The sequence below is a fragment of the Balearica regulorum genome, chromosome 10 (genome assembly GCF_011004875.1).
Source record: "Balearica regulorum gibbericeps isolate bBalReg1 chromosome 10, bBalReg1.pri, whole genome shotgun sequence".
Classification (NCBI taxonomy): domain Eukaryota; kingdom Metazoa; phylum Chordata; class Aves; order Gruiformes; family Gruidae; genus Balearica; species Balearica regulorum.
This window is the reverse complement of record NC_046193.1, coordinates 9,274,664-9,299,815: the sequence shown is the minus strand read 5'-3', so window position 1 is coordinate 9,299,815 and position 25,152 is coordinate 9,274,664. Positions and strand designations below refer to the sequence as shown.

Below are 25,152 nucleotides of genomic sequence, written 5' to 3'. Positions count from 1 at the left end.
AAAATAGGCATAAAAGAATTAAGGAAAATTTGTACTTCATGTCAGAATTTTTAAGCAGCTTTGTATTAAACAAAAATGGACTATTTCTCCTCATCTCCTTCAAACTCTAAATTTCAAATGACTATGAGACTAAAGACTGCCTGTGTATGATTTAATCCTTTATTCTTCTGACAAGGTGTCCAGAGCTTTTTACTAAGCGCTGTTATGGACTTTTTCAATGAGGCTTGAAATTCCAGGTTCTGCTTGTTTTATGAAGAAAAGTTAACAAAACTTGACAATTTTCATCAGACATTTTCTTCAGTGTTTTTTAATAAATTTTTGCCCTAAGAAGATTATGTCAGTTCTGTTATCTTTAATTAAACAAACCAAGGGGCTAATTTTCAATGTTTTCTGCGAACAGCAATTGCCTCTTTCAACCAAAGGGCTTTTAAGGACCCATATTGTACTGTAGCTTTTGAGCTAAAATGCATCTATAGGCAAGTACATCTATGAAGGTTCACATACTCTCTCAAAATCTCAGGAGAGAAACATTTTTCATTTTTTTTAGAGCCTGCTTTACTCCATGATGACTTTTGTTTGCTTGTTTCTATCCCCATCTCTTGTCCAGAACTGTCTAGGTGAGCAGAATCTTTAAAAAAATATTATAAACAAAATCATAATGATAAAACGATCACCATTACCCAAAAATCTGGAAGTAAAAAGAAACATGCACATAACACATAGAAATCCCATGTTGCGCTTATCCACATGCCCATATATTCACTACTTGGAAGTAGAGATTCAAATAAAGGACCTGAAAAGAGTTCAGTCAACATGCAGTATCAAAGAATACAAGACCATAATGCTGAACTCTAACAAGGGTTAGTGTGAAATGTACTACCTTTCACATGAGCATCGGAAAAGATAATTCAGTCTTAATTTGCCTCATTTTTAATACCTAGATTACTACCTAAATTCAGATATCCTATATTGACTGGCTTCATCTTTGTCACTGAAAGGAATACTCATCTTACATGAATCTCATGGAATTTCAAGACCAGGGTGATTCTACAATTTTTAGACCATGTTGAGAAGAATAAAAAAATAAAATTCCACAATCTTTTATTCTCCTTCACATTGTAATATGGTTTGAAGAAACTGTTAAGTTTGAAGAAACTTAACATTTCAATGTAAACTTGGTATAGGAGACACGGTCATAGAGAACGCTATGACAAAGCAATTTTGAGCATAAAAGTGTTTAAATCTAAAAAAACCCTGCATTCAGTACTACTGTCCCTTTCTCTCCTGCAAATAAATTGAACTCTGTGTGAACAGTAATAAATATGATGCTATTACACTTATATATTAAAGACTTATCTCCTCCTGCCACACTTTCTATAGAAATTTGCATTCATTTAAGTAAAAAAAAAAAAATCACAATCTCAATTGAAAGAGGCAGGAGGGATTTTAAAAACAAATTACGTTGTTTTTTGCCAATAAGCAAACACATTCTGACAGTGAACTGGTATTAGTAGGTACAGACGGTGAAACAGCAGCAGCAACACTCAACTTCTCTGTAGTAACAGTCTGGAGAATCATTTATTTTAGGATTTTCTGCCTATATTGAAGAGTTGAGTCTTCCCTACTTGCAATAAGCCTTAGTGTAGATTTGCATATGAAGTCTGTTATAACTGATGTTTTTCTACAAAAACAGAATAAAATAAAAAAAATTACAAAGAAAATAGAGAAGACTGCAGATTTTGTAGTAAGAGTTGGGTTTGTTCCTTTTTTTCCCCTTGTGGGCAGGTCTAACTCAGGTTTCTATTTTATAATAATGTTCTAGTTTCTTTCTGCCAGTTTTAAACTCTTGTAGTGATCTGTAATAAACAACATTCTGGCACAGTTTTATTTTCAGTCAAATCCCTCTAGGGAACAGAGTGATTTTACATGAAATGTGTATCCCATCCTGCTGCTTTCCGTAATCCACTCAGACCAAATGGGGATGAGGAATACTTACTTCACACAAATTAAAATGAGATGTTTTGGCCAAATTTGAACTTCATGTAGGTATTTGAAAATGTTACCCATAATCCTACTTTAGTCTCCCAAGTCTGGCTAATAAAAACTTCAAACTTCTCCCATTTACCACTGCTCCAGCTTCTGCCTCCAAATGCATTTTGCTTAAAACAGCATATTGTCAACCTTATAATAAAACCTAAAAATTGAACTACATTCTGGGTACTTTGTTGAAAGATTTCTGACAGAAAATGTAGGATTGACAAGTTGCATTTATGATCTCCAACTTAAAGAGGACAAGAACAATGCATACACTTGTCTGTGAAAGGCTGTAGCTGACTGAGTGATACTTTCACAGAAAACGGCTTGTACAGATCCAAAAAGGCCTTTCCTCCCCTCCCTCCCAAAAAATCTGAAAGCATGCAACCATACAAGAGGGAAGGGAAAAATTATTCAAAGCAAATTCTTAAAATTGCTTCATACTGAAAAAAAAAAGTATCCAGCACACAGTTCCTAAAATTTACAGAAATAAAAGTAAAAAACCACTGATGTGCTTCAGAATGTAAATACATCGTTCATATTTTTCATGGCATTATGTATTTACAGATATAGAAGTCTTTTACATGCTTTGGTATGAAAAAGCTTTGAAGACTCTGTCTTTATCTTAGATAGAATGTATGACACCCAAGTAATTCTGAATGTTCACTATTAAACATAATTATCGGGGAAATGGAACGAACATTTGCCTCTCTCTCTTACAATACTACCAAAAACCCCAAAGCTTGTCGACACATTATTAAAGCTGGTTATGTGCGATACCTCCTCAAAGTCAACACTAAATTGCAAACACTAGTGAGGAAAGAATAAATTTTAGGATACCTATTAACCCCACACATCTTACAGAAGATGGTACACTGCACGATGACCCTTTTACTAACTCCAAATTTCCATTCTAGAAGTAACATGCCAACCTTCTTCACTGTACAGTGAAAACTCTTAATTGCATCTTATGCAATTTGCAGATATCTCCATTGACATTAGTTTATAAATGCTGGTTTATGTTTTAACAAGATTATGAAGTCATAATTAGGATTTCCTGTTACATTATGGAAGAACTCAGTAAGTTGTGAAGAATGTATTCACACAAACTGGAGTCAGAAGGGTGCTTCCTATTGACCTATTATTATCAGTGGAGATACTCCGTGTTTCAGGAAACAGATCAGAGATTTCCCAATTATCTGGCACATTTTTGCTCTCTCAGGATTGTATTCACTGTATCTTATTGCATTTAAATTGTATTTTAAATATGAGAAAAATATGATGGTTCTGATATTGTGTGGTAGCTAACTAGTTTTCCATGAGTAAGAGAACTTGGTTTCTGTCGTAAGACTTCTCTAAAGTAATTCTTTCTTCAAAGTCAGTAATCATTGGGAACTAAAGAAAACTGTTCAAAAAAGTATCTGAACTTGAATGAGGAACATCCAACTGTTTAAAAATTAATTATTCTAATTTTAAATCTGTATGGTTTATCTCTGCTCTCTAGTTGTCTAACTTCACCTTTTAGTCTTTAGGTACTGTTACGCTCTTGGCTGATAGACCATGGAGCTTTGTTACTCAACAAATATGCTCTGACCAAATCACATCTCTGATAATCTAGACAAAATGACCACTTTGTATCATTTGTTATAGGACAGGATTTTTCAGACCTGAAGACTGGGTGGAACCTTTACACATCAGATAGTCCTTTCTTATATTTCCTTTTCCTTAACATAATATATTCTGATTTATGATGAGAATAGAATTGTGTCTACTAAAAATGCTTCACTGATAATGGTTATTTCCATGAAGCCAAACTCCATAGTTCACAGGGAGCTTGGATGGTCAATTAATAAAGGATCAAGTTCTTAGGGAGAAGAGTATTAAGTATTCTTTACACTGAGTCATTCAATTATATCTTATAGGTGCAACTGCATCTTTCCCTCCTCCTCTCTTCTTAAAAGATTATATTCCTACATTAAATTCCTGTTAATGCAAAAGACAAGGAGAGGAACTCATAAACTGCTTTAAAAAAATGAACAAAATAAGTACAACAATTTTACCTGCAACAACTGGAGATTTTCTGTCATCCAAAAGCTGAATAGCAGTACTGGCTGTCACTACATTGCTTTTGTTTGCAGTTTCTGCAGGGTGTATTAAGGAAAAAAAAAATCAAATTGAAATTATATATTGCAGAATGAGGACATTGAGCTTTTCCCCCCTTGTTTAACAGCCCATGTGGATTTAGTTCCATATATGCACAGAACATACAGGCACCATCATTTCAAAATTCCCCAGCAATCCAACAACAAGCTTAAAACATTAAACTGAGTAATCAACTTTTGCTTTCTTTGCTAAAAGTGGCAACAAAGGGATTCTCATTAATTTGGACACTTGCTCTGTTGGACTTGTCTTGCTTAGAATACTAGGCTGTAAGTTCAACCTGTGTAAATATTAAATGAAAACCATTACACCACATCTTGGGGTTTCACTTGGAGCCCTGTAAAAGATGCACCTGGTCAAAGGACCAGTAAATTAGCTGCAAATTTCAATGCATATTTTAGATTAACATTTGAGGTTAGCTACAGACCCCACTCGGTACTGACATACTTGGAACCGTTTCAGCATCACATATGGCTCAGCATTTAGAGAATGACAAAAGTATAGACCTGTGCTAAATGGGATTGAATAGACAAAGCTCCCAGGTATCTGCTCAGCAGCTCTTCTGTACCAGAGTGGAAAATGGTCAGCATTAAAAATGTTCTCCTTATCTTCAGCTGTCAGGAAATCTCTTGAGAAAGAAGAGAGAAAGAAAACACTTGTTGTTTGTTGCACAGTGCACAACAGTTTCTAACTTTGAAAGACAATTAAAACCCAAATGCAATCTTTTGGGAAATAGAATGGTTTTGGACAATTTTTCTAATACCATTTGTTCAACAAAAGAGTTAACTTTAGGCCCTAATAAATACTTGTGACACATTTGCAATTGCTTTTGTTGTGAAGAATGGAAAAAGTACTATAAAAATAGGGCCCTTAAGCACCACTAAAAACATTTGTACTGATGTGTACAAATAAAAATGCTTAGTCTAAAAAGCCTTTTTCTCTCAGCACAATGCAAGATCTGTGAACTCTACAAAGTGGAAAAGGCACTGGAGATTTGGTAGTTTGTTGCCACTGGCAGTCACTCTTAAGTAATGAAAAAAAAGTAATTTAACAGCCTACTTTCCAAATAATATGTAAGGGGTGGTAGTGGCCAACTACGTACTTTATTCTTCAGTAATCTCAGGGAACGTTGACAGAGGAAAGTTTGTGTCAGTGAAAAGAGCAAGTATGGTCTCCATGCTATTGTTCTGGCTTGCTGTTTGACATTAACAAATTACAGTGCTATTGATCTCACCTGTCAGGCTACTCACACTACAACAATATTTTGTGGTCAGATAAGCACCATATAATTTTATATTCAATAAACTTAGCTTATCATAAACATCAAGTGCAGATTTTCTTTTACATGAATAATGCATATAGATTTGCCTGACACTATCAAACTGCTGCCTGTAGTCATTAATTATGGGACCTTATTTTATAGCTCTCCATTTTAAGAAACCTGTACCTCCACTAGTTTACATCTTCTCCCAGCAAAATGGAAACTCTTGAATGATAAGATCTCCTGATTTCTATTTCACCCAGTCCACTTCTGTCACTTGGCTTTATTTCAACACCAAAAATTTTTCCACAACAAAATCCCTGAAAAAGCCTACATGGTATTTGGTTTTAGATGAGATAGTAAAAAAAAAAAAAATAAATCATCTGCAGATGTAGCATATTCATAATTTTGCTCTGAAGAATAAAGATGTGACGCTAACTCCAAGGGCATGGGCGGAAAGCAACTGTATGGGCTACAGGTGTAAAATAGCTCATTGTTCCAAATGTTCCAGTTGAAAAAAAGAATCTAAGGGATCCTATAAAATCTTTCTAACTTGTTTCATGTATTTCAGTGCACCAGCTTAAAACTCTGGAAGAAACAGTAGATGGGCTTCCTAAAAATAAACATTTTTTTTCTTCTTTTCTCGTATGGCTGCCAAGCATAGCTTTGTTACTTACTGATTAGTAAGCTGTTCCGGACCCACAAACAGGTTGATACGAGATAGTCCAGTCCGTGTTCCAAGGAAGGCAACTTCCACTCCCTTGTCAGAGTTTCTGAAACAGAACAGAACACAAGCAAAGATAATGTTTCCAGACAGTAAACAGATAAAGCTATATTACTGGTCACAGAAAGTACAAGTGTACATGCTTTTGAGAAAGATTATTTTAAGTATAGTTCCCTTATTTATTTATTTTTAAAATGCTGGTTTTTAAGTTAAAGTCACATGGGTTTCATAAAACATACAATGTAGAAATGCTATTTAGACCAAGAGTCACTAAAAAGTCAAAGAGTAAATTTGGTAGGATAGGTGGGGAATAAAAAGGTATGGCATAGGTGTATACCAGCTATTTAATAACCACTGGCACCCAGTGATTCAAGACGAGCAGGAATTCCAGATCTCACTCCTAAGTCCATTCATCACTTCTGCAGTACATCTATGCTTCAAGTCATAGGTGTGACTGTTGCTCAAGCAAGCAAAAACTAAGCTAGATTTAAACCAGCTAGTTCAGTGTCAAATGTAGCTGTCATCAGGACAGGTTTTAGCCTCTAGATCTTAGGAAAAAAAAAAAAGTGGCAGGTAGCTCAGGCTGAACTCTGTTGCTGCATTGTTACCAGTACCAAGCCAGCTACTTTAAAACTAGTTCTCATGTGGCTTACAAGAGCTTCAGCCATATTACCACAAAACCAGGGACCACAGTCTTAGCCATCTTTCTGTCTCATACTTCATTCCTCAATCAATGATAGTCTCATTAGTGTAAGCCGGAACATGAAAGGGGATCAAAAGTCTCCTGCTAGCATCTCTCTGCAGCTGTCTTCCTTGTGTTTACCTGGGTCTGTAGGAGGAGTCCAAGAAACCTTATGCCTCTGTATAAATTCACCAATGTCTACAGTATATTAGCATGCAACAATTTCTTGTCTTTATCTTCTAGAGGAGACCAGATAATCCTTAGTTTGACAAATCAGATTTTAACACATTGATTTTACTCATTCTGTATGTGTTTTACAGCAAAATATTTTTTCATTCAACTTTTAAAAAATGGTTCAAATTTAGCAAAAGCTAATCAGGATAATCTCCAGAATTGCCTTTCAACCACAGTATTTCACACAAACTGCTAATCTTAACACCTGTTTTCTCTAATATATTTAACATCTTGTTACTTAAAACCTTAGTATATCATAACATAAATAAGTGAAATGTATAAACTCTAAAAAGGACCACCTAATCTCCTGATTATCTATAGCAGGAACCTAGATCCCAGTTCGCTCTGGAAAACAAACAAAACAAAAAAACAACAAAAAAGATTAAAGAAATTATTTATTTTACCAGTGCAAGTTTTTCTATATATAATTTGTTCTGAGACAAATTACCAATTCCATCAACAATTTTGGTAAATTTTGCATTAAATTTCTCAAGTACTCTAAACTGTTTGTTAGAAATACTCAGAACTGTAAGTTGTAGTTATAGTGAGGAAATTGGGTAACCGTTCAACTAATCATCATGATGTACACTGCAACATAAACATTTAACACTGAACTCAAAATTGATGGTCTTTAAGATCAAATGATTAATATAATATTTTCATGCATACTAGGATTTTTTAGATATTCCACTAGTTCATCAAAATAACTATTAAAAATTCACCAATGACTGACACATAATGACTGACACAAAGCTTGCTTACTCTGATTTATTTAACGCTAGACTGGTCCAATAAGCTTCAATTGGTGCACTCACGACTGCATCAAACAGAACTTCCTGGATCAATTCTTTATCACCTATTACAATACATTAAAATCAGAAAACATATATGCATAGAAACAAATTTTTTAGATGACTAAACACATTTTTTTATACTGTACTATACTTTATCTGTGATATGCATTCAAACTCCTTGCACTACTCAATATTTACTATGTAATATTACATAGTATTTTACCACAACGCCATTTTCATGTATCATTTCATTGCATCAACAACAATTTTAGACTAAAACCAAAAAAATTATTCTCCTTTTCATGTAACACATGTACATATTATCTAATGCTCGCATTTGCACATGACATAAGGTCTACTATGACATAATTAGGTCTACTAAGAGTCACAAAAGCTCTACATTTCTGCAAATAGACAAAATATGCACTTATCCATCTGAATTTTTTTATTCTGCTTTGCAGTTCAGAAATGCTAATTGCATACACACTCTCCCTAAAATACTCATGAAATATCTGGCATATTCTTTAGAGGCGTGATCCAAGGACGGATTCAGACCAATCCTGTTTAATTTATAAAACCAGATGGAGTGATAATATTGCATAGTATAGCTACACCATCTGAACAGAAACTTGAATGTTTGGTTCAGACATATTGTTTACTGTAGAAGTAAAAAATTTGTATCATCAATATCTTTATTGATACCCTGGAAAAAGCTCAAAACCAAATGAAATTCCAAAGTGACATCAGCCAAGCAATCCAATCTCAATGTACCACTGGTTAAACTAAGTAGCTTTGCATTTTGTAGAAGGTTCAGTACAATGGTTTTTAGCTGGGGTAAAGCCTGCTACATGCATATTTAACAAAATACTTGCATTGGAGCAATGGTTCTTTTCCTGTGAGGTAGCGTTTAATTGCTTCTAACTGAGTCATTTGACGGTGTTCAGGATGTAAGTCGGTGTTGCAATAGGACCTGTGAACATGTTGTCAAAACATTAAAATGTTAATCTGTACAAGCACGATCTCTCTTTGTCTTTAAACATAAAGAATTGGGCTTAGCAAGCACAAACAACATGAAACCAAGAAGGGTAACAGACACCAATTTCATGCTTTGTTTAAGGCTTACCATTCATCTGCTAAAGATACATCAGGGTGTTCTAAATCATGTAAACCTGTAACAGAAATAATAATGGGTTATTTAGGGAGCAGCCTGGGTAACAGATGGTTATTTACATATACTCCATAACATAAACCTTCCTTCTTGGAAAGTGCATTATTACCACAGTGTAATAAATCACAGTAAACTATGTTCAAATACACTTTAGGGTCTAACAAACTGGCAAAAGCAAACTAAATCAGATCTAAAACTGAAAAGCTAGGAAAAACTTTTTTTTGCTGATATATTTAATTCATATAACTCACTCACATGATATATTTGAAGTTTAGAAGAAAACTTGAGCAAAGGGAAATACATAATGGTAAAAGACTCCTATTCGTACTCCCTTGTTCTATTTGACTAGCAAAGTTCTTTATGCTAAAATACATGCTTCTCATTTCATGAGATTTGTTCTCTTTCTCTTAAAAAAAAAAAAAAAATCTTTAAAAAGAACAATTCCTTCAAAACCTAAGACACAGCCCAAGAACACAAACAGCAATTTATGGGATCATTCAGAATAAGTTTATTGTACTAATAGGTCATGCAAGTCCTTGTAAACAAGAACTGTATCATTAGTTATATAGAACAATAAAAATGTACTTTGGCAATTTTAAAAACTCTTAAAACACTTATCAATAGACAATAAGCAAACAGGGTTCAGAAGGCAGGGTCTGGGTTTAAACCCCTGAGTACATAACAAACAATGACAGAACGATTAAGGAAAGCAGGGAAGTGAAGACTAGAACTGTAATTACAGTCCTTGGGGAGAACAGTGAGGTGTCAGTGATAGAGAATCAGTGGCGGTAAGAGTGGGAGAAAAGGAACGGTTCGTTAGGGCTATGTTAACATTTCTGGTGTCATATCCAGGAGGAAATATCAGGCAGACTGGCTGAGAAGTATGGCTGGATTAAAGAAAATACGCGAGAAGTATGTTGGGAATGGTTTGGAGGGAAAGCAGCCCCAAGTCTCCTGCTGTGTTCTCTTTCTATCTAGACATGTATTTGCTGTGCAAGTGACTCAAACTTTAAAGCATTTCTTTTTACATCTCTTCTTGGTACAGGAACATGTTCATGTCTCAAAATACAGCTGAGGAACAAGATCTGAAGGAATTAACTATCTTGTTTAACACCACCGACAAAACAAGAAGCAGAATTGGAAATGGAGATTTAAGCATCAAATCAGAAAGCATCCCGCTACTGAAATATTTTTTTTTCTCAGCAACTGCTAAAACTTCTCAACCCTCTCTTCACTCTTCTGAAATGCCTCTGCTCTTCCTTCATCTTCACGAACCTTTGTTATTGATCTTGTTGCCAAACAGCTTTATCACCACTCACAGTTGACGCCTCCACTCATTTTAATTGTGGACTTATCAATAAGTAAAATCATAAAGAACGAACAGTTCTTCCCCTGGTTACTTCTACTGTTATTATAAAAATGCAAAATGTAAATCCCTGCAGACAATGCCCAAAGTAGTTAAAACTCTGAAAGATTTCATAGTATATAGTCTGCGAACTAAAAAGTCATAGCCATTACAGTGCTCTCAGTAGTTACTTCATTCCAAAAATACCACAAATAAAACACCACCATTGGACCATGAGTGATTCTCTGGAACATTTAGAGAGGAGGGCAGAAGATCATCCGCATCTAAAGAGGATTCACAAACAGTCTGACTATGCTTAATATAAATGAGGGGGAAAATCCCATGAAGTACAAGATCTTTAAAGAAAAAAAAAGAAAAGAAAAAAAAAGAAAAAAATCTAATTCCCTTATGGAATCTGCAGACATACATAGAAGCTTTAGGTCTACCAAATCAACAATAAAACTACTGTGTAAGCAACATGAGAAGGTAGGTATCTTACCTTCTTCTACAGTTACATTCCCTCTGAAGAAGTATTTTCCATGTCCTCGAGAGAGAGCCACACCTAAACTGTGCAGAGAAATAAAGCAGACCTTGAAGTCTGTGCGACAACAATAATATTTAGAGATATTTTAATTTCTAACATTTCCAGCTAGTCTACTATGATTAACGTTAAAATTGTTTGTTTCCAAACCCTCACTGATCGTATTTATTGTCCAACTAGTTGCTTCAATGCTGTTTCAATTCTGATGTGCCTGCAACAATCAGCTGTATTTATGTGTGCTTAGAGGTGCAGTAAACCATTATTCTCTGGCAAACTAATAAACAAGCCCCTCTAAGCTCACTGCTGTTCACCCAGCATGAGATTTCTTCAGCTGAGCGTTCAACATGCCCATGGCCTTACAATGAAGGATACAATTTTTTGTAAATCAGACTAAGCTGCTGAGAAACTACACAAGTATAGAAATCAATGGAGCTACTGAGAGGAAAAGAATTTCATACGTGACAACAGCATCATGACTCCTCTTGTACTAATTTTTCTGTGATTTGTATTTTTAGATAGTTCAACTTTTCTCCATTGACTTCAGCTTCATGAACTCTCAATAGTTACGCAGCCAGTTTCGGTTCGGTTTTCAGTCTACCATTTAAACTATTCAAGTTTAAGTGAACTTGCCGGGCGATCCATGCCTCTTCCTATTGAACATTCCTTCATTCAAGGGGATTCTCACAGGGTAGGAACCTGCCAGTAAGACTGAAAATGCTTGGGCTGATACTTTAAGTACACATAGAGGCACAACTCCAAGAGCACATGTGCTGCAATCAACAGCTCGATCTGGAAATGAGCTGAACAGTAAACGTCTTTGACACTACAGTGTATATTTTAATAAACGTTGCCCCTGCTGTCTTCCTGAATCTGTACTCCTACTCATCAAAACTAGATACGGACCGTGCTGAAAAAGGCAGGACGGTTTTCCAACTATATTTCTGTTCTAAGAATGAGAACTCACACTGCATGCATATATGTAGCCCCATATCTGTTTACTACATATGGTAGAAATGACAGTGCCACAGGTAAAAAAAAAAAAAAAAAAAACAAAAACAAACCAACAAACCCCCCCCAGCAAACTCCAAAAAAAATCCACTGCATTTTACCACCCATGTGTGAATTTTAACAAGAATAAACACATGCATTAGAGATCAGAGAAATGTGCCCATATTTTCTCTATATAGAAATGTAGTTCAAGTTCTGTGAAATGGTTCCATTGAAGAAAATTTCAGTTGAGTATTGCAACTATCAGCCTCCTGCTTTAAGCATAAGGTACAGTTAGTATTCTTTTATTAATGGGTTATTTCTAATTCAAATATGAGCATTTTTAAAGTTACTTCCTGTCTTTCTTTTCTTTTTTTTTTCCCTCCTAATACGGATGCCAAAATAACATGGATGACTTACTCAGTTTTAGTTATACAAATACACTGAAGGTAGTTCAGAGAAACAAAATATCCAAACCTCAAACTGGAAGTGAAATACAATCTCATTTTACATTACATTTTTGTTGTGGAAAAAAATCAAAATGGGGCTCAATATGTAGTTACTTAAATGGATTATAGTATTTATAGCTCTCCAAGTACTTGCGAAAGCTTTTCGTTCAACGTAAACCTCAACTGAATATTTTTTTAATGAAACGTAAGCCATGACAAACACAGTGAGTTTGCCTGTGTGAGCTTGCACAAACTTTCCATCCCTGGAAAAGCTGAAAGGAATGCTGGTAGGCTCCTTTTCCTTGCTATTTTCAGCATTGTCCAGGGATATTTCATTGTCAACTTCTGCTGATGAGCTTTTAATGAGTTCACAAGCTTTGCACAAATGCAAATCCAGTGAGTCTGATGAAATGCCCATTTATTATGGTCGGCTCTACCTGAAAGGAGTACCCTTGATGTCTGTATAATAGTAGTCATTTGTCATCACCAATACGCGCTTCTAGATTCAGAACAAGAAAGTCAGAAGGGGAGGGGAGGAAGAAGTTAGTTTGCTATAAGAAATACATAAATGATCAAGTGGTTAGTCACTGATAAAATTACAAGCAATGTTTACATTCAGCGAGTGAAAAAAAATATACTGCAGTGAATCATATTTATAGCAATCTTGAAAATTGTTAAATAAATTAACTGCTTGCTTATACTTAGTTGGAATAATATTTTATACATTGTACCCCTTTGTCCACTGTCTTCTTCACTTCCATGGAGAATTTCCCTGTTTTCCGATTCACCATTGCATTTCGGAGCTGAAATGAAGGAAATGTGTGTCAATTCCTTTACTTGCTTTTTTTTTGGTGATTCTTTCAGCTCTGAGCTCTCTGCTACACGTTTGGCCTAAGCAGTTCTTAATTTTCTTCATTTCCAGTAGTTCTACAACAACACACTGAACAACCCCCCTACAGATTTTATTATTGACTGTATAGGCTAAGATTCCTGCCGCACAACTTTAGGCAAGTTGCTGGGGTACATAAGATAGGAGCTCTGAGCATCCTTCATAGTAAAATAGCTCTTTGTGTAGTAATCTGGATTTTATGTGGGATAAACAGTGTAATTGGCTACTATTCTGCAGTTACTGCATAGGAAGAGAAGGACCAGGTTCCCAGATGGATTTAGCTGAATTTAGACGAGGGCTCTGTTTAAATACATCAACAATTATAGATACAATAACAAAGCAAAAAAGAGAAAAACACACTTACCCTACACTATTCATTCTGCTTCTGCTTGATACTCTACATCATGCTGCATCCTAAACTAGCACCAGAAACTGCATCAGAAATTAGAACTAGCAAAAGAATGACAGCCCATTTGATCAGCAACCTGTTTCAATGGGAACACACAGCTGCAGTGCTCTGTGATTCCCTCTAGTTGCCCATTGGTGTCCAGGTGCCCCTTGGAAGGTAATAAATTTTATCTCTGGAATGGAAGCCTTAGGTCAGCCATAGCTTTAAGAACTGACCTGGACTTCTCCCTCTCAAAGTCATCCAACAGACTTTTTAAATCCCCTTCAAAAACTGGTTTCATTACTATATAAATCCAAAACTCAAAGCAGATAGAGAAAGCAGAAAATAAATGAAAAAGGGTTTATACCTGCTGCTCTGTAAGTTAAATCCATTACTATTTAGATTACCACAAAGAACTGTTTTTCAATAACTTTAGCCTCTACGTGAGCTGCAGGCTCCCAAATCTATGGTTCAAAGTTCCTTACCCATCACATTTAAAAAGTCTTCCCTTAGCACATCTAGGCAAGAAGAGCCTTCCTCCCAGAGGACACCAGCTGACACAGCCTCTCTCTTAGGTGAACACGCCATGATGATAAAGAAGAGTGAAAAAAACTAACTGTCCCCCAGGTCTGTAAGCGAAGATGACCTGCAGTGTCCCTAACTGAGTACACCGCTGGTCAGAGAGCAGGGTCTTTGGGCTGAGACTGAAGAAATACAAGATACAGTTTTTGAGAAATCCTCAGTCTTAATGTTTTGAATTTGCCTATTTATCAGTTCAGGATTTTAGGAAAGAAATAAGAAAGTTATTGTTTAGCAGTTATACCATTCATGCATGGAAGTATTTTCTTTCAATGCTCTTAGATTTACGAATGGAAAAAGTGATTTCTTTTGCTTATGCAGAAAGTTTAAGGTGGTTGTTTCAGGATATTTTCTATTACAAAGCAAAATTGCTATACTTGTGGGGTTTTTGTGGTAAGAAACACCTATAAATCTTTCACAGCTCTAATTTTCATTACAATAAGAAAATTCCACTATCACTAATCAATTCACACTCCTCCTTCAGAATTATTCAAAATGCAGAATAATATTGACAAAATGAGCATTTTTGTGTCTCTTCTATTGCTTATCTACCTGAACACAATTTTGGACATCATGTTCTTGCTGAATAAACATCTCCTGTTCTCCAGTACTTCATGCCAGATTGGGCAATTCAGTCAGATTTCAATGAAAATTTGTGAAGATAGTCACACCAATGCACTGTGCAAGTTTTTTGAGTTAGTGTGGGGTGAAAAGAGAATGACCAAACTTGCCAGTGGAATATCTGGTTTTATTCTCATGAACAAGTTGAGCATGGCTGACCTATCAAAAACTGCAAACTTTGCAGCTCTTTAAATTTAATTCTGGGGCATCTAGATTTGAATTAACAGTCTTACTCTTCTGTCAGTGAGTGTAAAAGAATAATTTTTAGCTGGAGGCGTGTATAAAATAAAGCATATATTTTACTGTAGATTTTTTTTTTAACAATACATAATAGGCAATTCTGGAAATATTTTCCCATTTTAAGTTTTGTGGTTTTGGACTTGGAAAGCTGGTCTTAATTAACCATCTACTTTCTAACATTTACAGAACAATTCCATTTATCTTTAACATGGTTTTCATTTTTCTCCTATTGGTGCCTGCAGTTGTCTAAGACCCATTCCTCCCACAAGCCTCAGGCAAGGCATAGATTTACTAAAAGGGCCTCCAAACTCTCAGTAGTGTTTAAGATCAAGTCTGCATGTGGGATTTAGAGTTTTACTTTTCTTCTTTTTTTTTTTTTTTTTTGCTTGCTGTGATTACATTTCTTGGCTTTGTAATCTGGTTTCTCAGCTCTTCTGCAGTTTCATCTCCCTCCTCAAATGCATAAAATAAGTACTGCCTCAGTTGGCTTCAAGCCCCAAAACATTCATTCATGGTCTTTTTTATTTGGAAAAGAATATTTCATTCAGCTAGAAATTATAATAAAAGAATTTTAAGAAGTGAGTTAATGAGAAAAATGTTTCTGTCCAAATTGAAACTTCTCGTCTTTGGTACTGCATATTCCCAAACTTTGCTGGAACACACTTAGTTTAATAAGCTGATGCTAAGATTTCTATTTCTAATAAAAAGCAGTAACAGCAAGACAGAAGGTACTGTTAACCTGGAAAACAAACTGATGAATATATATTTACACCAACTCTATTTCATGGGGAAAAAAAATCTAACCTTACTTCTGCCACCTTTTCCTTATTGGATGACTAGAGAAAAACCTATTTCTTCACCTCTTCAGAGTAATATCATTACTACTCCTTCAACTAAATATCTTCCAATCAGTTGCTAACAACCCAGTTTCACTGCTATAGTATGAGATCATTCTATATTCTTGGAAAACTATGTAACCATTAAATTAATGCGGTAAAATGTAAGAAAATTTCTTAATCAGCTTCCCCATAAGTGTTTCATGGGAGAAAAAATATACCAGCAGTAGTCTATTTTATTAAAAGCAGCTATATGAATACATTAATTCTTTCCCACTACAGTTGAATAAACAATGCTTTACTACCCAAGCTTGCAAAAAATCAAGAACATCAAATGCAAGGTCTTGGGTGAAGCAGAGCCACATGTAGCTCTCAAGTTAATAATTTACTTCACAAAGTTTTAAGTCTCCTACACAATATTTATCATTTTGACTCAAAACTAACAATATTGAGGAACTGCCTATTACAAGAGATCAACAAAAATAACACACACTTTTTGGAGACTTATTTGGATCCTCACATCAGAAAGGTTGCATAAAGAGATGGATTTCATTACAATAGTCATAGAATCGTTTAGGTTGGAAAAGACCCTTAAGATCATCGAGTCCAACCATTAAACTAGCAGTGCCAAGTCCACCACTAAACCACATCCCTAAGTGCCACATCTATGCGTCTTTTAAATACCTACAGGGATGGTGACTCAACCACTTCCCTGGCAGCCTGTTCCAATGCTTGATAATCCTCCTTTTGGTGAAGAATTTTTTTCTAATTTCCAATCAAAACTTGCCCTGGCACAACTTGAGGCCTTTTCCTCTTCTCCTATCACTTGTTACTTGGGAGAAGAGACCGATCCCCACCTGGGGACCCCAACCTCCTTTCATGTAGTTGTAGAGTGATAAGGTCTCCCCTAAGACTCTTTTTCTCCAGACTAAACAACCCCAGTTCCCTCAGCCACTCCTCATAAGACTTGTTCTCTAGACCCTTCACTAGCTTCATTGCCCTTCTTTGGACCTCAGTATCTTTTGTGTAGTGAGGGGCCCAAAACTGAACACAGTATTCAAGGTTAGGCCTCCTCAGTGCCAAGTACAGGGGACAATCACTTCCCTAGACCTGCTGGCCACACTATCTAATCTCATCTATAGAACTTCCTTCAAATTCCATTCTCATTCTAGCTCTAATGCTAACAATGACTCTGCCTGTAGCTCCTTACTTCATTTCATATCTCCTTCTCTTTTATTCTTCTATTAGTATTTCTGACCATCAGCCCCTCTGAAGGTCTTAGTAATATGATATAAATGACTTACATCTTATTTCACACAAACACAAAAAACTTGAATGATATACCAGGCTTACTTTTAAAAATAGCTGTAAAAATACTATTTGTTTGACGTTGCACTTTTTCCTGTTTACATATTTGCATGAAGGTCTCCACTTGTGTGTGGCATTGCTGAAGTATTAAGACAACGCTTGGAACATTAATACATTTTTCTACAATATTTAGCCTGCTGTTTTTCAGATAACACTTGGTCACTAATCATTAAACAGTAGATGTGTAGGCTGTTTTACAAAACCTACCTATTGAGGGATAATTTATCAAAGAATGCCTGATTATCCAGGCAGGCACTAGAGAATTATTAGCATTGATAGATGGGGATCATTCAAGGAAGTCACCACAACACACCTGTACTATACATGAGTACTGAAAATTGTGTTTACTGCTGCTCCAAACCTACAATAGAATATTCAAGGGTTTTTTTTCTATTATGTATTAAATACTTATCAAAAATAATTTCACTTCTGATTTATCTATTTTTTTACTCTTACATATTGGGCAATGGACCTGGATCTTTTCTACAAACGCAATGCTCAATTTAGTCTATTTGTAATGTAGATTAACTTCTTTTCTCCTGCAAAAGATGAAACAATAGGAAAGGCAATTTAAAACTACCTTTTAATAAACTTTTTTTTAGGTAAAAGGGAAAGAGTCAGATAAAATGTTTGTAGGTATCATTCATCAAAATGTGAAATAAAACTTCTTGCAGCCTACAGATAGACAAAACTCAATTTTTGCTAGAAATTTTCAGAAAAAGTGACAGAGCTTAGAGAGAGCTGAATCTGGACTTTTTGGTTTCATGTATATTCAGATAGAATCTCAATTATATATAAAACTTAATTTTCAATGTCATAGAAATAGTTCAATGTTACATTAACCGAACCACTGAATTTCTACTCAGATATGATTAAAAATGAGGGATTAAACCTGTAAAAATTAAGCAGAGAAAGTACTGGAAGAAATAAAAAGAAAAAAAAAAAAGAAAAGCCAAAGAGAAATAATAATTTAAAAAAAGGTTTTAAAGCTGTGCTTAACTACAGCAATAACATTTGAAAGGAGAGGAAATTTTAAAAGGTCATTTGCAGAGGAACTGGTTGACTAATACGTCATCAAAGATAAAAGGCAAAATATAAAATATGAAATCAATGTGATTGCCAAGATTGCAGAAGGCTGCTACAGTATATGAAAATATAATGAGGAAGGCTTAAATAGTGTATGCATAGAAAAGTGCACAAAGCTATACAAGACACATTTCAAAAAGTCTGAGTGCATACTCCAATGCAAAACTTTAAATAGGGCAGTAAGATGGCCTCCTAGGAGAGGATGAGAACAATCTATCACCTGATGAAACAGACATTGTTTAAAACATAAATGAACTGTTTCACTATTCACTAAGGGGGTGGAGAGAGGGAGGAATGTAAGATATATATTTTGTAAGGGAGAAAGAAAATATAGACTTATGTCAGAACAGGGATCAAGAAATTAGTACATCTGAAGACTGACAAGACTCCAGGGGCAGTTGTACGTGATCCATCCCAGATTTCGGAAGGACATGACAAAGTAAATATGGGAACCTTCAGTGGATATATTCAAAACCTCTCTGGAAAAGTAGAGGTATGAGGGACTTGAGAGAAGCTAACACAGCACTGATATTTGAGAAGGGATTGAGTAGACATCTATGAAAAATACAGACATGCAGTCGTGACTTTGGCAGTAGGGAACTTATGGGAAAAACTAAATTACAGGACAGAAAGGGGAACACCTGGAAAGTTACGATTTAATTAAGGACAGTCAGCACGGATTCACACAAAACGAATCATGCCTAACAAATCAGATTTATTGAGGAAGTAACAGAAAGACCAGGCAAAGGTTAAGCCATGGACATAAGGAAAGCTTTTGATACAGTACTGCAGAAAAGGCTAAGCCTGCAAGGTAAGAAAGAAGAAGATAAAAGAGTGAACTACAGAGTAGATGGAGCACTGAAAAATGAGTTTAACGGAAAGGACTGTGTGCATAACAGCTGATAGACATAGAATGCATGCTTCTGCAGCTACCCATATGTCTGAAATTAGGAGTTTGGAGTGAATCTGTGCTCTGAACAGAGGTCAAAGAATTCAATTTTGTTTATTCGTCTGATGTTTTTTGATTTTGTACTTTAAGGAAAACAGCTCATTACTTCCATTAAGGAAAGATGGATCTCATGGAGAGAAGTTAAACTCATTCCTTCATTTCTGAGTTTCAGCAGTTGTCTGGGCCAGCCCTAAAGAGATATTCTATTCCCTTCTCTAGCACTATATTTGCTACCCAGCAAAAATACACAATGGGATGCACAGACAATGCAAGGGTGATGAGTTTTACCAAAGATACAAAGAGTCTGTGTTTGTGGTATATGCATATGTAAGGAAGAATCAATACAAAATTTTTATAAAATTCTGAATGAAGTAAAAGGGGCTATTGTCCTTCCCTCTCTAATAACTACTTAAACAGTTTCCAGGTACAGTAGCAGGATGCAACAATGTCCTCTGACAGAGTTTTAAAATCCATCACTTACCACATCATCTCTGTCTTCCCACTCAACCTCAGAAAGATCCACACTACTGTAGTTGGGCTTTCTTCGTTTCTTCCCCTCTTCATACTGACATAAAAAAGGTGAAATATTTAGCAGATCTTGTTTTATTCACACAAAGATTTTGTATCAGAAGATTTTAAAAAATTGCTGGATGCATGTTGATTGTATGCAATACACATAATAGTAGGTAGCTTAATTCATACAAAGTGCACCGTATTGCTGCATAAATATTGTCTGTGAACTAAAAACCTACATCACACATGATTATTTGCATGATCTCTTGCCATGATACAAAGCTTTTCTTGATGGACACACTGGGAAGTCAAACTCAGCGGTTGTACCTCCTTCTCCCCATATGGAAAATACATGAGACTTTGATCTTGTAGTTTATGTTAAATGTCTCAAACTAGCTCTTTCAGCTGTACAGGAAGTTATATTTACTATAATCTTATCAACAAAACGCTTACCCATTTCTCTTTAAACAAGATAAGATGCAAGTCTTGGGAAGTATGGCGTTAACATTTGCTAATACTATGTTTTTTCTACAACTTCATGGGGAAAAAGTACTATATTAATAATGGTAATTTACAGCTTTTTATCACTAGTCACTGTTACAAATCACACATTTAAAATAAACATTCTAGCGACAAATTGATTTGACACTGAGGTGTTTATAACATAGGAAATTCTGCCCTCTGCTGAACATTCAAGATCAGAGATCCTACCAGTGTAAGAACAAAATCTTGCTTGGTGGAACAAGAAAAAAGAATTTAGGAAGATCTGTGAATAAAGAACCTAACTGGTTAAGACAAATTATGAGAATATATTTGGAGAAAAAAAAAAAAATGGGAGAGGATCAGCATAATGTGAAATCCGGTCTTTTGTCTTTTATGATGCATGTAAGTGGGAGGGAAACCCACAAGTCTTTCTATGAAGTATGACAGGAGACATTGGGATACTGTGAAAAATCCCCAGATTGCTTTTGTGACTCCCCAACAATGGCATCATAGAAGGATACAAAATGTACCTGTAAGGCAGTATATATAGTTGATTCTCCTCCCTCAGGGCAGGACCAACTATACCATAAACCAAACCTGTCAGTGCTTGAGACAGCCAATTCATCACTGGGGCCAGTGGTGCAGAAACTTCCAATCACATTCTGCAGATTACAGAGACTAGAGAGGCCAAAGAAAAAACTTGCTCTCTGAGCATGAAGAAGGTTATTCCCATCCGGACTTTTTCCTCTCTAAATTAAAAGATTTTCATGTGAATCTCACAGTTACTTTGGTATACCACAGTATTTAAAAATAGGGATGACAAAATCTTCCTGAAGAACAGCAAACTTTTAAAAATATTGACTACCGGATGATAATCACAAAGAGATTTTGAGATATTGGTAGCATTGTAAAGTTTCTTCTAGCACAGACTTCACTGAGCCTCCTTAATTTTTGTGCATAATAACTTGGATACTCCAATTATTTCTACAGATGATTCTTTTGGGAAACGATGTGGGATAAAATCCTGGATAAAGTCACATTATTCTTTTAAATAGCAAAAAATCCTGGCAACTCTAGTGGTGTAAGTCCTTGACTAAGTTCTGAGAATTCATGCAGATGCAACTGAAGAGTATTTTCACATGCTTTCTTGCGCCTCTGGTAGAAGCCACCATTCTTGTAACAACAAGGTTATCTACTTCTGGGAAAATGCTGTTCAACAGATGGGTAGAAAGATGTAAAGAATTTCTGCTTTCAGCACATGCTTATACACTAGACTGTGAATTCAAGCAGCTCAGTGCTACGATTAATATTTGCTATGTGACAAAGCCAAAGAGATAACTATACGCAAATACCGAAGTACAAAATTTGCAGCCAATATAGTTAAATCTCATAAGAATAAAATATGAGAGGATAACATCCAGTTCATTAGCAGGGCTTGATTTTTGGAGCTGTTTTGCATGCCTTTCATTATCGCTGCAGCTATATCAATATTATCTTTACTCTTTACAGGGAGTAACTATGTCTACTCTCTGTGGTTGCACCAATTAACCGAGCAAATCTTTGATCTGATTTAGTCATTTTAGTATACAAATGGTTACAGTCAAGCTCTGAAATACTGAGAGCTGAAAAGTGTTACATTGAAGTTAGCTGGGATCATCTGAGTAGAACAAACAGCTCCTGTACCAATTCCAATGTTTAATTACATCCTTACTCACAGATGTTGAAGAGCTTCTGGGCTATACTGCATTCTCAGACACATGTGCAAATCCTTACTTATGACAATAGGAGTTGATCTTGTGTGTCTGACAGCAGAAGTATACTTCAAACATAAGGCAAACAATTTGCATCATATTGATTTCTGGCTTTGTATTTATTTTAATCATATAGATTCCACACCTTGCACTCAAAGAGAAAAAACAAAATCCAAAAGCAATCAAACAAAGAGCTGGATAAAACATTCAAAGTTCTGCAGCAAAGCCAGAATTGGAAGTATTCATGTATTAAAAATTCAGATAAGCAGAAACAAAGCTAAAATCCCAATGCTCAAGCAAGGCTCTTTAAGCACTCGAAGGAACTGAAAGTGCAGTTCTTAAACACATTTAGGACAGGAACTAATAAAGTAGTGAGATGCCTAACCCCTCATTCAGCTCTTTCACTTTAGGGGCTACTGTTTAATTGCCTACACAGGAATTCAGAAAGTGAAGAGTAGATTTGTCTTATAGTTCAGTAAAGGATGGCAGAGAAAACAAAACCCAACTTCCAGCAAGGACAGGATACCAAAAAATAGCAATTATTTGTACATCTGGGTAACTTTGCTAACACATCTGATCTTCATGAAGACACTACTGTATTCCCATTTACCTATATTTACGCTTATGTAACTAGGGCCTAAAACATAAATGCAAGTAGATGAAATATACACCACTTCATAACACTACTGTTCAATTGGCCATTCTTCTCGAGCTTCTTTCTAGTTTCATTGCTTAACTAATTTCTTAGTAAAAGTTATTCATGGACATGGAAGCAATTCACCAGCTTTTAAAAATGGCATTCATCTATATCTTTTTCTCTGGTAGCAAACCTAATCTAACTTTTTATCTCTGAGACTCCTGGGTGACGTATAAAACAGTGACTGAAGGCTGAAGCCAAACCCATCTGCAAGACTACTATAAAGCATTGAGACAAATTATTAAGGGACCCACTGGGAAAGATAGAAACTAGAAGCTCTACCAAATTACTCTGACTTAAGTGCATGAAGAAAAGAGCTAGATTTGAACTGTGTGCTGTTAATCTGCTTTGGCCAGTATAAAATGTGTGGTGATATTATAAAGTAGTTAAGCCCTGGGGAAAAAAGAAATACTAACATTTTTTTAAAATCTGGACTTCAATACAAGAATCTTTGAGTCTGCTCAAAACTACATGATAGCTCCAACATATTTTTGTTTGTGGAAAGAACACAGGAAATGATTTTGTTTGGTAATCAGAATGAGCTTTATCTTACTCAGTATCTTTTATTTGAGGCTTGGCCAAACTCTTATAGCACTGGATGATTCAAACAACATGTGACGTGTACCGTTTAAAGACTGAATAACATTTTTTCACCACCCTGTATACAACTATTTACATGTACTATTATTAAACCCTTTGCTTTGATATTTTTTTAATTTTTTTTTTTTTTTTTTTTAACACAAGCAGTCCCAAACCATCTGCATTGAATATGACCTGCCACGTGTTTATAAAGTCAGAGTGTAGCAATCTGATCACGGAGGGAGCAAGCTACATCTTAACAGCTGCAAGCCTTGGGTCTAAGGTGACTGGAATTTCTCAGACATGCTCCATCTGGATGAGGGGTAGGTAGGAGAGAGTAAGTCGCTGTGACAGCTGCCTTGGAAGCGTCAATAGATTTTAGCGACCTTTCTTAGCCACACTTGCGGAATCATCTGTGAGAAAATATTATAGCAAGAAAGTATCTACTAAACAACAACCAAAAGATAGGTAAAATAACGTGAAGGGAAAGCTCTTCCTTGCCAGACTATCCTATGTACAAAAGTAAGGTATCAGGAACTAAAAAAACCTCCAATTTTAAAATGTAGCAATCGATTAAATTTCATCTTTTTGGATTAGTACTTCAAAATTAGGATAACGTATTCATCTAAAGAGGATTTGAGAATGATCCTTTTTTTTGTTTGTTTGTTTAGAGGAGATGAACATATGAAAATATGTTTTGTTGAGCTTCAATTCTACATAATTAAAGACACAATACAATTGCATGTATAACTGCAACTTACACTAGCATTATTGCAATAACTAGCCAGTTATTCAGCTCCCTTTTCTAAGATTCTGGACACTAATGTTACCACTTATTTATCGTCTTCTGTAGCTCTGACTGACACAATGCAAAGACTGCAGCTGTTTGAATGGAAACTGCGTTGAACTTGACTTTACACGGTCAATGCAATGACTGATACAGAGACCTTTACCGGCTATCCACCCTACCATAAATTGCAACTGAGTCACATTATTCCTTATTGAAGTGACTGTGCAAGGGGAAAGCTCGGTTTACACCAACTTTAGGAGCAGAACCATCTGTTTCTGTCACTAGTCCTTCAAACGCGTCATCTTTGCTCTTTGCATAGACTAAGGTAGGAGTCTATTGCTGTTTCCTTTCCTGGCTGCAAAGGGGGTATGTCCCTGAGCGAGGCACTTCTCCAAAAAGAGCCATGCCACTCTGCTATGTAAACGTGCACAGATAGGAAGGGGAGGAGGGCAATTCCTTCCTACTTTTCGGCAAGGATTGTAGTAATTCCAAATTGCAAATTCCTTTAAATGTGGATTAAGACCTTCAACATTAGTCCATTAATAAAATAATACATCTCTCATAAAACACTTAGAGTTTAAATACTATAGGACAAGACAAGATAATGGAAAATACAGTGGAAGGTTGTGAGAAAATTCCCTTCACTGCTTCACCTGTTTTTATAACGTCACCCGCTTTTATAACGCCACCCGCAGCGACTGAGCTTTCATTCACCATGCACTACATAGCTCCAAAACATTCTGCCTGGAGATATGTGTGAAGCAGCATCCTATCTGAGAGTAAATCACTGCTGCTTGGCTTTTAAGCTCTTTATTTCAGTTGGATATTTTTTTTCCAGCTCATATTTGTCTTTTGTGATATTTTTACTTCATGCTTTGTATCAATTTTGCAGCATCAAATGATCTTTTATTGATCTGCATTTAATCTTGAATTTGTAGAACACTCATAGGTGTCTAGTCAAAAACAAAGTTGCTTTCTATACAAAGCTCCTTATTTTAATATTA

General features: G+C 35.7%; 1 protein-coding gene across 4 annotated transcripts in view; it reads right to left on the bottom strand.

Annotated features, from left to right (window-relative positions):
* CACNA2D3 (calcium voltage-gated channel auxiliary subunit alpha2delta 3) overlaps positions 1–25,152 on the bottom strand; it is a 463,402-nt gene that overhangs the window by 84,877 nt on the left and 353,373 nt on the right. For all 4 annotated transcript variants that reach the window (XR_012837017.1, XM_075761986.1, XM_075761987.1 and 1 more), the window contains 10 exons: positions 19,817–19,900; positions 13,111–13,182; positions 12,817–12,878; positions 10,902–10,969; positions 9,013–9,058; positions 8,762–8,859; positions 7,858–7,951; positions 6,133–6,228; positions 4,701–4,822; positions 4,095–4,175 (listed from right to left, as the gene is read on the bottom strand). Coding sequence is in view for 3 of the 4 variants with exons in the window: in XM_075761986.1 (XP_075618101.1) it covers positions 4,095–4,175; positions 4,701–4,822; positions 6,133–6,228; positions 7,858–7,951; positions 8,762–8,859; positions 9,013–9,058; positions 10,902–10,969; positions 12,817–12,878; positions 13,111–13,182; positions 19,817–19,900 (823 nt within the window). In the remaining variant the exon portion in view is untranslated. The remainder of the gene's footprint in view (positions 1–4,094; positions 4,176–4,700; positions 4,823–6,132; positions 6,229–7,857; positions 7,952–8,761; positions 8,860–9,012; positions 9,059–10,901; positions 10,970–12,816; positions 12,879–13,110; positions 13,183–19,816; positions 19,901–25,152) is intronic.